A 15,745-nucleotide genomic window follows, 5' to 3' on the forward strand; every position below is an offset into this window, starting at 1 on the left:
TCCGTGCACTACAGTCCCCTATACCACTCCAATGCTATTATATTCCATAGTGACTGTTTGCTGATTCCTATCCGCTGCCTCCGTGCACTACAGCCTTCTCTCCTTATTCACTCACCTGTTCATCATCAAGTCTGTGAGCTGATTCCTATCCGCTGCCTCCGTGCACTACAGCCTCCAGCTGGCAACTCGCCTGTGTTCGTCATCAAGTCTGTGAGCTGATTCCTATCCGCTGCCTCCGTGCACTACAGCCTCCAGCTGGCAACTCGCCTGTGTTCGTCATCGTGACTGTGAGCAGATTCCTAGCTGCTGCCTCCGTGCACTACAGCCTCCAGCTGGCAACTCGTCTGTGTTCATCATCGTGACTGTGAGCAGATTCCTATCCGCTGCCTCCGTGCACTACAGCCTCCAGCCGGCAACTCGCCTGAGTTCATCATCGCGACTGCTAACTGATTTCTACCCGCTGCTCCTGTGCACCTCAGCGTCATCTCATCTCTCCCGTGGGTTCGCAGAGTCCCGCTGCCGCTGCCAGTCCTATCGTCCATCTACTGCTGATCTGCTCTCCACGCCTTCCTGGTTCCCCTGGTCTACTTACCTGTGCGCTGCACCTACTAGACTCCTGCTTCTTACATCCAGGGACTTCTCATCCTGACGGCCTCCTGCCGCCTAGGTATCACTGCACTCCTGTCTGACTGCCTTCTGAACCACGGTATGCATACTTCTCATTGACTGTGCTGGTGTATTGCATATCTTGCTGGACTGTGTTGGTTCTCCTCTGGAGTCTGCAATCCGCTGGCTTTTGCCATTATTGACTGTGTTACCTTGTGCTGGACTACTTCAGAGACTTCCTACATTTGCAGACCTGTTCAGTCATTTATATATATTGTGCATATTACTGTGGATCGTGTTGAATGTGCCCGTGTACATCCTGTGTTGCAGTCTCTCCCCGTACACCTCCTCACATATATTTTCAGTAGTACAACTTGCTGAAGGCAGACCACTGATTCCTGTTCCAGTATCACCTGTTCCATTCCTCTCACATAGCAGTGGTACAACTTGCTACCGCAGACCACTGACTTCCCGGATACCTCCACTTGGATTCCATTCCTTCACTCAGACAGCGGTACCACTTGCTACTCACAGACCGCTGACTCTCATCACCTCCTCATTTCTGTTGGACATTCCTCCTCACTATAGCAGTGGTACAACTTGCTAACGCAGACCACTGACTACCTCCACTTGTCCTTGTCCATACAGTTCCTCGTGTATTATCACCTCCATATTACCAGTGCTGCTAGTCATAGACTTTCCTGAGCATCTCATCATCTACTATTGCCTGTTCCGTGATCACCCTGCTACCAGAGTACACTATTACCATCTACATTGCTCTGGTAAGCTTACCACCTGGTGATCCCTGGGTAAAGACTCCTAGTGCCCGTGACACAAATGTTGTTTTCTAGCCAGTACTCTGCCTGCTTTATTGCCCACCACATAGAATTTTCACTTCAGATTACTTACAGCGTGTTGAGTACGCGTCATAGAGTTTTTGCAGTTGGGTTCTCACTTGACTTAACTCATTCTTGAGTTCCTTAGAAGGGCAATATTTATTTTGTGATGTAGGATTGTTATTTTGATCCTAGAACCCATCTGGATGGCTAGACCCCAACTACAGCCTTCAAAGAACACCAATAGTTGAAAATGGAAGTTACTTCTGGGCGGTTAGTATGAGTGTACAATTCTAAGGCTTCTTTGGGAGCGGTTTTAGCTTCTAAAAGTGCTAGCAAGTAGAGTGGCAAGCTCCATGGACTAGGGGGTATGTTAGCTTCCAGATCCATAACAATGGGGCATGGTCTGACAATCTTATCGGGAGAATCTGGATCTTAGTAGTATTTTGTGGAGTCAATTTGTCTGAAAGGATGAGATCAATAGGTGAGTAAGAATTAAGAACTGAGGAATAATATATATAGTCTCTATACTCTTTTGCATTGACTGTCCAGGTGTCATACAGATCATACTCCGCAAGGACTTTTGCGAATGCTGTTGAGGGACCTATAAGACCTGGATTTAGGAGAGAATATGGAATTGTGGATCTGTCTAGTCTGCTACAATATTAAAGTGTCTCAGAATTATTAAGATTCCCTTTTTGTGTTTATTAATTTTGTAAAACATGTCCCTCAAGAACGGTATCTGTCTAGAATTTGGGGCATATATAGAGACAATAGTTACTAATTTATCTTCTAGGGATCTTATGAGCATCAGAAATCTGCAATTTCTGTCTTCAATTTTAGATTTAAGTGTAAAAGAAACTTTTGAACTGACTAAAATGGCAAACCCATTACATTGAAGGGACCATTGGCTATTGAACAGGTTGGAAAGTGGCTATTTCTAGAGAGAGGGGGATCTCTAGCTGAGAAACGGGTCCTTTGTATTAAGACTATGTCAGCCTTATGTTTATAGAAGGATGCTAGAGTCAGACCTCGTAAATTTAAGTAGAGGCATTTAACCATTAATGCTGTTAACAGTGGGTGAGGTGATAGCAGATGAGCTGTGCATAGTGGCGCCGAGGAACATTTGTAGAAATTGTTCGCCTGACAATTGACATTTGATAAAGTACTGGGTTCAAATGCAGGAAAAGGCCAAGCAGTGAATAGAAGAGAGGGGTCAACCAGGGATAGAAAAAAATGAAATAACCCAAAACCTAAATAGACATGCATGTTGATCACCTTCAAAAAGTAGTTTGAAGTATTTTTATGACCAGATCCTGATGAAGTCTGCAAACAATCAATCCTGAACTAAGTAAGGAAAAACTGATTGTAAACTGTCTATCTTCTAAGCTACATGAGGCCAAAGTTACAATTGGCATCTGGTACTCAGAAAGTAGGTACCGCCATGTGTTGGACATCACACTCGAGAAAAATTCACAACTAGAAGATATCTCAGAACCATCTGGACAGCAAGAAGAATTATTTGAACGGAACTGTATCACAGAGTCAGCCTTTGTCCGCTGTCACCCCTTCCCTCCAGATATGCGCCCTTGGATTTGGAGCCAACACTGAGAGGTAACATAGCCAGCAGAGACTAGAGGATGTATTCAGGAGTGTGAGGAAGGGGTATATTTATCAAGCTGCGAGTTGCCGGCGGGTTCGAAAAGTGGAGCTGTTGCCTATAGCAACCAATTGGATTCTAGCTATCATTTTGTAGAATGTACTAAATAAATGACAGCTAGAATCTGATTGGTTGCTATAGGCAATATCTCCACTTTTCAAATTCGCAGCTTGATAAATTTTCTCTGAAATGGTTGTTTGGATAAGAGCAGGTCAGACTGACAGACACCATTTCTGAGAGGAGCTGTGCTGAAAGCAACAGTTGGAGAACTGTGAGGTTATTTATTGACCTATCTATGTGTTGGACTAAGATTTATGCCTACAGTTTAGTTAGACAGGAAAATGGTGGGGAGTGTGGATGCGAAAGTGTTTGGAATAAGAGACCGATTGGATACATTGATCTGTCAACAGGATTTTTACTTTTGACTTTATCTATTAGCACCTCACACTTGTTTTATTTTCTTTTATCGGAATTTTATTGTATTGATTGGTTTTAAGAATATGCATTAAAAGACGTTTTATATGAAGGTGACTACATATTATTTATGTTAGAGTTTATGCATTCTTTTATCTAAGAAATCATGTTTGTGTTTTTTTCTGTGGTTATAGCTGCAACAGAAACAAGTCATTTAGAATGGGCAGGATTGAAATAATATCACATCCTGCTGACACACATAAACACTAATATAATAGGACTGAGACACAAAATACAGTCATTATCCCTTGCTGACCTTAATCTGATTTTTTTGTAAACATTCAATTTATTAAATGGACCCCAGAAAAGAATGAAGGCCTATGAACAGCTCGGAAACGGAAATAAATGTAACTGCAAATATATTGAGCATTCTATCTGAAATTTCATTGTAAATTTGCCTGTCACTGCCATATACATAGTGAGCATTACAGGGTGATTAATCACTTTGCACCATTAAGTCTAGTAGGCCAGTTGTCTTGATTGTGTCTATATGTTTGCATAGTTTCCTAGCTACAAAATTTAATGTAGAGCAAAATTACAGTAATATCTAATCGTTAGGGTGTGTTAACCATGTGATGTTAAACTCATCAATACACAAATAAATACATTTTAAAAAATAGACCGCACCTCAGAACTATCAAACCTATCAAATCAAGGTTTAGTCAGGGGCGCATGCAGGGGGGGTTTCTGGTTCTCCAGAAACCCCTCCCCTCCGTGAAGAACGGGGGCTAAACAGTGCCCCTACATAGCGGCCGTGGCGCTTCTTTGACAGCGCCGCTGCTGCTGTACAATCCAGCGCCGCCGAAATGGAGCTGCGCGGCCGTATGCGCAGCAGCAGCTCTGTCTATATATTATTTTTTTCGGGGGGGGGGGAAACTCCCCCTTAAAAATCCTGTGTACGCCCCTGTTTAGGGTACTTAAATCACAATGACTCACATAATGTTATTTATTCAGTGTTTATATTTTCCACACAGAATATGTACTGTTTCATTTGTCTCTTATATTTAAATGTATTAGCATACATACTTATAGTACTGATATTATTCAGCAGTTAATTTTGCTATTATTCGATGATACTAATTCATTCTTTTTGAAGTTAATTTGCTTCAGACATTGACTACGACTCCAAGAAGATTATCTTTTATTTCCCGTTGAGATAAAATAAGAGGATAAGATGGATTAGGAGCCACAATCTACATGTTTTATCAATGAAATACCTCCTTTTGCAGCCTAAGCAATTGGTCCATCTGTTAGCTGGGTGTATGTTAAGCTACGAGAAGCGTATTAGTTGTAATTGTTCTGTACGTACCATTTATAGTGGTGGAGATTTGACCAGTAATGTTGTTAATCTTGAAAAGCATAACCTTGAATGGGTCTGGTATCTGCTTGACGATTTCGTAGACTAGTTGTGCATTGGGTGTCAATGGGTCATCTTTATCAGTGGCGTAAACGCTGACAAATGGTATTCCTGTATGGAAAAAAGGATTGTGTGTTACATGTCTAGACAATCATACGAAAGTAAGGAAGATGAAATTTACATTCGATAACACAATACCATGTTAATGCTACAACATTCAATACTTCCAGACTGTGCTATAACAACCATCGCAAGGACCCCTTACACAATTAAAACTATTGTTAAAAAAAAGAAACAATCAGAACTATGCATTATGCTTGGTTGTAAGTTTAACTCAACTGTTATGTATTAAGTAAATAAGCAGCAATTGCACTTGTTCTGTCGCAGGAATGGTGCAGCTTGAAATCATAGACAAATGTTTTAAGTCCTTCAAGGCCAGAGGTGAGGTATACCATCCAGGCCAGACCCATTTTCATAGTTTTGCCAGAATTAACTTTTTCAGTTCTTATCCTACCCAAGCAAATTGTTTATTGGTTTTTCAAGACATAGTTTCTCTTGGCAACACATTGAAATAAATATATTTTTGATGCTTTTTTATGCTTTTCCATAGTTTTTTTTTATAGGGTTACATATCCAAATTCCATTTTACCAGATATGCATTTGTCTAATTCTCCTGATTATAAGGATACCAAATATGTGTACATTTAATAATGGTCTTAGGGAGTTATAGGGACCGAAATAGGGACATAATTTTTGCTTGTTGTTTTTTTTGTTTGTTTGTTTTACTTCAAAAAATTTTTCCTTTCTTCACTATGTTTTAACCAAAATTCTTTTATTTGAGACTCCAATTTGTCTCCCTTATTGTTAGAACTAATATATCCAATGCAATCTTGCTCTGATTCAGCTATCCATAGATCCCAGACCTGCCTAGAGGTAATCCCTTGTCATCCCACATGGTGGCGCTGTGCTATGCATTGTACAAACAGCTTTAGTGTTGAATGCTTCATTGTATATATTGGGGCCCAGTCGATAGCCAGGGTGGAGATAGGAGGTCCTTAGTGATCTGTATACAGCACTCTCTGCCTCAGTGATATCACTGCTTCCTAGAGAATTCATAGGTTGCATTGTCATGAATATTGTCTCAGATCACAAAATAGCTGTCTGCACTGGATGGAAACCACTGGCGAGAATTAAGGTGAGCCAGTTAAATATGTAGTGTCAGGTGATTGCCGAGGGGGCATATGAAATGGGGCGTGAGTACTTCATTTAACTTTGCTGACTTACCTGGCCTAGATTGTTCCCTGACTTCACCATAATAGTGGGTTTGGTTGAAAGCCGGAATATTGTTATTGATGTCATCTACTATAATAGTAATAGCAAATGGACCTTCAACAAGTGATCCTCCAGAATCAACAGTTTTCACCTACAAATAAAGAACATTCACTAATAAAACAAATATTCAGGTCACCAAATATGAAGCATACGAAGGGCTGTTGTGTCACCAGAATAATATTCATGGATTAATCGATTATTAGGATTGTCTCCCAGAATTGATCAACACAAGGAAAAGTTCTACAGAAAACTTAAGGTGGCCACACACAGGAGGTCCACCCTGACGCTCAGCTCGTGGGCCAGTCTGCACGGTCACCATGAATGTGGTCACTTTAATTCCTCCCAGGTGAGTCTGTCAATGTCTAAAGAGATGTTATAGCTCTTTTTCCTGGGCTGAGAATAATGAGCATGATATACTGTATATGTCTATGTCATACAGCAATGGATAGTCATGTTACAACACAAACTACATTTTGGCACACCCCACAATAAGCTTACTGAAAGTGTTGATCCACATTCATAAAAAACTATTGACACACAACACTCCAAATTATTCTGAAACCACCTAGGCATCAAATGAAGGCACACATTAAAAACTAATACTAAGACCCACAAAATGTGTAAACACCTAAATTAATTTATTTGCAAGTAAATATGAATTTACCCAGTTAGTAATATCTACCATAGGAAAATATTAAGCCCATTAAATGCATTTAAATAGCTCAAAATTAATCTAATAGCCTTCCAATGAAATTTATACTCAAATACATAACACATACAATACATATGTTCCAACATTAATCTAAATCCTTCCCAAGTGAAGTTAACCCCTCATCCCAAATTCATTAGCAGCATGCAGAATGGAGGGTGAGCATTGGACTGCTAAAGGGACCCTCTGTGACAGCCCAGTGGGACACGGGTGCCCTGAACCAATGAATGCTTTCCTTTTGTTATAAAACATGGTCAGTTAGTGTGATTTTGCAACTCTCTCTATAATATGTAGTGATGTGTGATAAGTGAAGAATATAGGCTTTCTATTCTAAAGATAATAGTGGGCAGCACGGTGGCTTAGTGGTTAGCACTTCTGTCTCACAGCACTGGGGTCATGAGTTCAATTCCCAACCATGGCCTTATCTGTTCTCACCGTGTTTGCCTGGGTTTGCTCCCACACTCCAAAAACATACTGGTTGGTTAATTGCCCGCTATCAAATTGACCTTAGTCTCTCTTTTTCTCTGTGTGTGTGTTAGAGAATTTAGACTGTAAGCCCCAATGGGGCAGGGACTGATGTGAGTGAGTTCTCTCTACAGCGATGTGGAATTAGTGGCGCTATATAAATAAATGGTGATGATTACGATGATGATGATAATTATTCACACAAATTAGAGATCTAACAAACAAGTGTTTCATTAACTTATTTTAAAGATTTCATGTTTTTTTTCACTAAACCTTAACTAATCTCTATAACCCAGCTACAATGATGGGCTTCCAACACTTTGCAGCAGCTTAAATGTTAGAATAAGAAAAACTGATCCAGAAATTATTACCTGTAATTTGTGCACTGGTCTTTTCTCCCAGTCAAGCATTCCTAGTGTACGCAGCCATCCGTCATCAGGGAGAATTTCAATTAATCCATCTTTTTCACCATCCAGTGCAAACTTTACAGACCCCGGATTAGTTTTCTGAAACTAGTAAAAAAAAAAAAAAAAAGTGATAAACATTTTAAAGTTTACAAGTTTGGGTTTGCCAGAGGCACTGTCAGAATCTGTCAATAATGCTATTCTCAAACACAGTGCCTATGTCATTTTTAAAATTGATTTTTAACTAATTTGTTTTTTATATAGAGTTATAGTAATTGATGAGCTTAAAATTTAATTTCATTCAACACAATTTGTAACATCTCTCTGTAGTGTGTCTGTGTTACAAACAGCATAGTTATTACCACATGTTCAGCGGGTTGTGAGTGACAGATAGGAATCGTGTACCGCACTAGAAGGGGGTAAGTTCTCCTGAACTGCTGGGTTCCTTGGCTTGAATCCTGACAGCCTTTTTTAGCCTTTACATGTTTGTGTAATTTTTATACCACTATAGCTGTATTGAAAATACAATCCCCCTGTTGTTAGTACACCTTAAAACTTTATACCATGTGCATGTTAAGAGCAACTACAAATTTTATATATATGTGTGTATATATATATATATATATATATATATATATATAGTTTTATTTTTAATCTATTTTTGAATATGTATGTATGTATTTATTTATTTAGTTATCTATAATTAGTGGAACTGAAAGCCCAAGTCCCAATAGTATAAAACAAAGTGAAGTAGCTCTTAGGACTTTAGCCACCATGATCACACAAATATATGCTCTCCAATCCTAAGATATAGATCTAACTTAAAAATAACAAATAGATAATTCAATAATAGTCAAAAAGACAAATGTTCACGCTATACAATGATTTAAGGAAATTAATCAATAATGTTCTCAAATACATTAAGAGCTTTTTTGATATAACATATAAATTGTTTCATGATGTAAGAAAAAAAGCTTAATGCATCTGCTTAGCCAACTTCATGTTATCTACAAATATATAGAAAATAAATATATTAAGTAAATTGGATTAAATATTTATTACATGGAGTGAACTTTTGCCTTTTTGAATATACACATTTATGAAATGATTTGTGTATTTATCTTTGAATTAGATCTATATCTTAGGATTGGAGGATATATTTTTATTATAATGTGGTTGAAGATAGAGCAAAGTGTTACTTTATATTGTTTATATAAACTATATTATTAACTACCACTATTGTGTAACAAAAAACAAACATTATTTTATTTGATAGCACTTTGGGTTGGTTAGGTTATGTGTCTTGCAAATCATCTACATGTAATAGTTTTATTGGAAAAACAGGCTTGACAGACTAATGAAGGAGATTTTCAAAACAATTGCGGCAAATAAAGTTTTCGAGCTAAAGTAGGAAGCAGGTGAGCAAACAGATGGAGGCGTTTCATATGTCCTATTGCACAAGCCTTATCTTTCACATTGCTGCCTTGTTCCAAGGAATAACAGGATAACACACCCAACCTTTATGGCGCAGGCAGTATTACAAAACCTTTGCTCTCACAAAATACAGAGTTGGCTTACTTTACACATATAGTTTTTTATATGTATAAAAGGATAAAAGTCACAGGATGTAAGGCTAGAGAAATGCCATTTTTCTTTCTGACTTTGAATCATCGCATTCACAAAACATTTGGCAGGTCTATGTGTGTGGGACAGTCAGATATTACAAAAATTTTGGAAACAGATTTTAATATTTTTTTAATGACAATATGGGGTCTCGTGTACCATAAAGGTCCCAACGTCTGCCTAATGAATGTCATGTCAGACCTGATGATTGCAATTCTTCTTAATGAAGTCTTATTCTGCACTCCTAAATCCAACACCAGAAGGCAGAACTGTTGGACCCAGAGGCTAGATGAATGATTGTTCTCAGTGAACCCTCCTATATATGGATATATCAACATTGTGGCTGCCCTAACATTCCCCATAATGTCAGTACAGTGACTAAACTCTCCAGCCACTATCCTACCAAACATATCCTGCCCTGACCTGACTAGAGCCAGAGCAGAGCTCTGGGTTTGATGCCAGCCTTCCTGTGTCCCCTTACAGTTAAAATTAACCCCCATTTATATGACTCCTCTGTGCCAAGTTTCATCATTGACGATGCTTGAGAATTTACTCTGTCAACTCCCATTTTTCAATGCAATGTTGATGTAGTTGTATCATGCAACAGGATATACATTTTTATTTTATTCTAGTATTAATTGCTATATATTACATAATTCTTGGTCATAAGTGCACAAATATGTCAAAAATAGATATTACATCCTAGGCTGCATGGACAGACAATAATTTATTTTGATTGGCTGCTTTACATGCAGAACATGGAGGTCGGAGGATGGGAATGGAGGAAGTACTCCTAACAATCCATTTTTCTACCAGTCCTCTGGTCCAACCCTAAACATTCCTTTACAGTTATTTTCACTTGTTAACACCTGAAGCTTTAAAAACCAATGTTCCCTTATCTCCATTCTGTATTCTCTCCCTGTTTCATAACAGTTTTCTAACAGCGATCAACAAGATTTACTTTTTTAAGGGCTGTACAGTAGATATTGTATAGAGTATAGACAGATTCATTGCACAGCGTACTCCAAACAAGTTATAAATAATTAGTCTTTTCTCCATTGTACAATCCATACTCTGTATTTGCTTTTGTACTCTGACTTACTGAAACCACTACATGCAAAAATAAAGTATATGAAGTTATTTTATTTGTAATTAGTTAAATCATGTCACCATATAATATTCAGTAACAGATACTGATTTTCTTTCAGTTTCTAACTGAACTATTAATGCTTGAATAACAACTTACAAAAGAAAGCAACAATTTCCATTTTCGGGGGGGGGGGGGGGGGGGTGGTAATTTCTCTTGTGCTTCGTTTTAGCGCTCTTTGAACCTGTTATTTATTTTACTTCAATCTGGTATTATCCCGAAACCACTGAATTTACAAAGAACATGCTATTTCTGGCCATTGTTATATATTCTTTTTAAATTTTTATAAAGACATATTCTTAATGAACAATGTCTTGTACACATCAGCTCTGCATTTGCAGTCACAATTATATAGCATAAAATCTTTATTAAGAAGGTTGTAGAGTGATACTTGAAGATTGAAGAACATTTCACCAAAATACCTGATATATTAGTGTCGGTGCACTCAATTCTTTAATGTGGAACGTCTTTTCTGCAAGGGGACCCGTTTCATCTAACTGTCCTTCTACCAATATCTGGAAAAAAAATATTACAATGTTAACATACAAATCCTGAGCATCATGGTTCTCATATAGAGATAGGAGTAAATCCAGCTAGACGGCACAATTTTGCAACTTGTAGCCCCTCTTGGGCTGCAAGAAGTAGGAGGGGGCATATCCTAGCTCAACTCTAATGCACTGTTAACATAAACTTGCCCAGTATAGAGTGCTACATGCAGGGACTGATGTGAATGAGTTCTCTGTACAGCGCTGCGGAATTAGTGGCGCTATATAAATAAATGATGATGATGATGATGATACATGCAAAAGCAGTCTTTGTTTTTCCCTCATTCATAAAATGCATTTGAACCCCTTTGTCCAAATCTGCGCCCTTTAGCTAGATTTGCTCTTTAATGAGACCCTGTGTACAAGAAGGTTAAGTGAGGTTTTTGTTGGAAAGACCTTGTACTCACAAACATTTCACATAATTTATAACACTGACAGTCAAAACATAAAACTGTGCACCTAAGAAACTCAGGTTAATAAAATTCATTATATACAAGTTTATATTACTACTTCATAAGGTAAATTACTTACAGGCTTAAAATGCATTTTTAATAGCATTCTTTAATGGCAATTCAATCATGCAAATAGGTATGGAGGTCAACCCTATTGGTTCCAATGAAACCATACCGACTAATGCATGCACCTCTTGTCAGTAACACTGGTGGCACAATAGCGTCTTGTGGACACTGTATGCTCCATCTACTCGCATTCACTAAAGTGGATACTAAGGGTTCAATGGAGAAAACTCCCACATCCGCATGTCAAACACGATCACATTTGACATGTGGCGTCGCTGGTGTTTCTTTTAACTCTAGTGTGTAATCGGTCTAATTCCCAAGTTTAGAATTATTGTATTTGCAAAATAAAATATCCAAATAAGGCAACTTAACACGTTGACTACTCTACTCTGATTAAAGCGGATATCTAATAGGTTGCAATGTGTTATGGCTCATGATTGTTTGCACTATGTTATTGCATATGTTCCATAGTTTTACTCTGACGCCTGATAATATCCTAAACTGGACACTGTGGTCATCAAAGCTAGTGTACCTTACTTGACCATCTTTTCTCCCTTAACCACTGACCCTCCCTTCTCTCTCCCTTCTCTCTCACGCTTCCTGTTTACTGTCTGCTATCTCCTCTTCAATGCCCAAGCAGTTTCTTAATATGTGTAAGACACCTATCATCTTCTACCCCTCCAGGGTCCCCTCACTTCCCCTCCTCTCATTTTCCATTGATAACACTAGCCGGAGAGACCCTCAAGATCGCTGCCTAGGTGTCATCCTCGACTCTTCTATTTCCTTCACTCCCCACATTAAGTCCCTCTCTCTATACATTTCCACCTTCGCAGTATCTCTAGGATCAGAATCTTTCTCACCCTGGAAGCAACCAAAACTCTCATCCACTCTCTCATTGTCTCTCATTCAATTAATGCAAACACCTCTTCTCTGGCCACCCTCTGAATCTCCTCTCCCCACTCCGGCCTGTTCTCAACGCTGCTTCCTAACACATTGTCCTCTTTTGCCACTCTGCTCCTGCCTCCCTATTCTGCCAGATGCAACAATGGCTCTCTATCCAATTCAGAATTTAGTTACAACTCCTTACCTCCAAACCCCTCACCCAATCCCCCTACATCTCCAGCCTCATCTCCCTCCACACTTCCTCCTGCCCTCTCTGCTCTGCCAATGGCCACTGCCTTACTCCCACTTCCAAGACCTCTCCCGAGCTGCTCCCTGCCTTTGGAAATCACTCCTTTGCCCAATCATGCTTTCCACTAGTCTCCAAGGTTTCAAATGGGCCTTCAAAACGCATTCCTTCATCAAAACCTACCAACTCACTCATGCTGCCCCCTGTGTCACCCTTGTATGTCTGACCCCCACTTCTCGATTGCAGGGCCTTTTTCCCTCATGTCCATAGTTCACTACCCACACCTTCAGCACACTGTTGGTGTTTAGGAGACAAGGAGGCATGGAGACCAGAGGTTTAGAGCCCAGGGAGTAGGTAAAGGACATAGGTCTGTTTGATCTTTTCAAAATAACATGCATAAAACATGGTGGTATTGATCACAATAACCAGGTTTACTTTTATTTCTAACCTACACTAGAAAATAAAGTACAAAGGATGCTAAGAAAACACCATTACACCATTGCTTAATTGTAAAAAATTCAATTCTATGTTAACTTGATTACAAAAATCAATTGTCTCTGAATGGTTGTTATATATCGTGAATTTAAATCTTTGAAAAAAAGGGTCAATATTTCAACTCAAAGAATGGACCCCCGAAGTGAGATAGATGTATAGTCTGCTGTTACCATGTTGAAACTTTGTGTGCTACCTCTGAAAGAGGTAGAAAAAGAGTTTCCTGTCGTAAAATAACACAAAACATTTCTGCTTTTCCTGATCTACTTCCAACATGACTGGCATATTGTTTTATTGTAAATATCAGACCTTTTTATTGCAGATTCTTAGCAAGCTAGCACTGGCTGTATCCTTATCCTTAGCTCCACTAAATACATTTGACAATGCTGTAGATTTGCAAGGTTCAAAGTCTAGGGTTTGTATCAAGGCAACACATCTCTCACTCCTCCGTTATCACAGTGTCAGGCTGTAAAACTTTTAACGGTCTGTTTACCTATTACTCACCATAAATTTCACAGATAAAATAACAAGGTTCTTAGTGCTATAAATTCAGTTTTCTAGTTTCACAAACAGGATTATTGCAATTATCCATTTCTATCTCTCTAATTATCTATCAATAATGTATATATATTGTTCAAATTTACTTGTTTGGCGCCAATATATGACACATGTTAAGTTTACCCAATTTCTCTATACTGTACATAGCTCAATGTCTAATAAAGTCCTGCCCTGCAGTTCTGAGGCAGTGCCTATAGAAAGAAATGATGGGTATCTGGGCCTTATGCAAAGGGAAGACAATACAATGACCTTTAGATCAAGATTGAGGAAAGATGACTCATCCGCCAACCACACCTGAGATTAGGTCTTTGGTGAAACTGAAATTCCCATCCGTCAGACTTGCCAACTTTTAGGACCCAGAGGGAAGGTCTAAAGGGCAAATGTATGGGCATGACAACGTGGTTTGCTTCACCACAACCACACCCCAGTTGCACAGCAACACAATCGCGGGTGGAGGGGCGGTTGGGGCCATGGTGACCCATCTGGCAAGTCCTGATGATGCAAATAGGGTTTTTGAGGCTCCACCCTATTACAAGAAGGAGAGGTGCAATAAGGGAGGGTGGACTAATTTGCCTTCAGTTCTGAAGAGTAGGCAATGTATGCCACCAGTTCAGCTACTACTCCTTGAAAAAATCCTCAGTGAGCACATACAAACCCCACACAGATTAGGCCATGGTCGGGAATCAAACTCATGACCACAGTGCTGTGCGGCAGAAGTGCTAACCACTAAGACACCGTGCTGCCCGACATATGATGCAGTAATCAGCTGTCCTCTTTCTGCCTTATTCTCTGCTTATTACAAAGATTGGGAATAGCAGGTGAAGGTCACTGGTGGCCCATGAGCCGACTGTTGCCCACCACTGAAACAGAGCAAATCGTATTTAACAATTTCAAAAACTCAAATGTAAAACTAACCAAGTTTACAAACAAATGTACACACATCCATATCGTCATAGTTCTCTATTCCTCTAAGGATTTTCTAGGGGCTCTGTATAAATAAATATTTAGTTGTACGGTATCCAAAATAAGTAGGCAACAACTAGGCTGAAGGGATATTACTACCCCGGTCTGTTTTCTATAATCTACAAACAACTTAAAATTAACCAGATATCTGAATAGATAACTAATATATATTATTTTAATGTGGCTCACACTTGTATATTTTCTTCTATATTCACCTATGTACATGTCTGCAAGAAATTAGACACTATTTAGGCAGCTATGAATATTCATGAGTATTGAGCAGGGCCAGCCCATGTATTGGCAGGAGCATGCTCACTGTGCTCCTTAGAAACATCCTGTGATGTCATCAAGCTGACAACGTTTAGTACATAGACTTTTATGATGCCATGAGAACAGTCTCACAGAAACTTCTGCCCACATCGGCAGCTAATATAAATGTTGCCCACGGCCTTTATGACACAGAGAGGGAGGAACACTGTTATATAGTTGTTGTTTTTAACAGTAATAGTGTGTGTACTAACAACTGTATGTTGCAATTAGGGTTTTATTGGAGATGAGCAAAGGTGTGATGAAATTTTGCGTGAATCAAATCTCGCTGCGAAACAGGTCGTTTCATAGAGCTGCAAAGTTCCCGCGATACAATCTTCAAGTTACTTTTATTTGTCATCCTGCAAGATGCCCATTTTGCAGTGTATTTGTAAATTCAAAATTTATAATCTATGAATAGAGCTGCAGAGGCAAACGCAGGATTTGTAGAGGGGGTTTCCACACCACGCCGCCAGTGGGCGTGACCAGCATGCCTGGGGGCGTAGCTATAATTTTAGACAGTGCTTGGCTGCTCTCCAACTCTTCCTATCCCCATAATATACATGGGCAATGCTGCGTGCACTACTGTTAGGTGTACACAGCTCTCCCTTTTCAAGCAGA

At 39.2% G+C, this 15,745-nt stretch overlaps 1 protein-coding gene across 2 annotated transcripts in view; it reads right to left on the bottom strand.

Annotated features, from left to right (window-relative positions):
- The window catches only part of CDH17 (cadherin 17), a 322,180-nt gene that overhangs the window by 304,656 nt on the left and 1,779 nt on the right, over positions 1-15,745 (bottom strand). For both annotated transcript variants that reach the window (XR_012692911.1, XM_075213793.1), the window contains exons 2-5: positions 11,036-11,128; positions 7,811-7,951; positions 6,218-6,356; positions 4,886-5,044 (exon numbers count right to left, since the gene is read on the bottom strand). Coding sequence is in view for 1 of the 2 variants with exons in the window: in XM_075213793.1 (XP_075069894.1) it covers positions 4,886-5,044; positions 6,218-6,356; positions 7,811-7,951; positions 11,036-11,128 (532 nt within the window). In the remaining variant the exon portion in view is untranslated. The remainder of the gene's footprint in view (positions 1-4,885; positions 5,045-6,217; positions 6,357-7,810; positions 7,952-11,035; positions 11,129-15,745) is intronic.

The sequence above is a fragment of the Mixophyes fleayi genome, chromosome 5 (genome assembly GCF_038048845.1).
Source record: "Mixophyes fleayi isolate aMixFle1 chromosome 5, aMixFle1.hap1, whole genome shotgun sequence".
NCBI lineage: Eukaryota > Metazoa > Chordata > Amphibia > Anura > Limnodynastidae > Mixophyes > Mixophyes fleayi.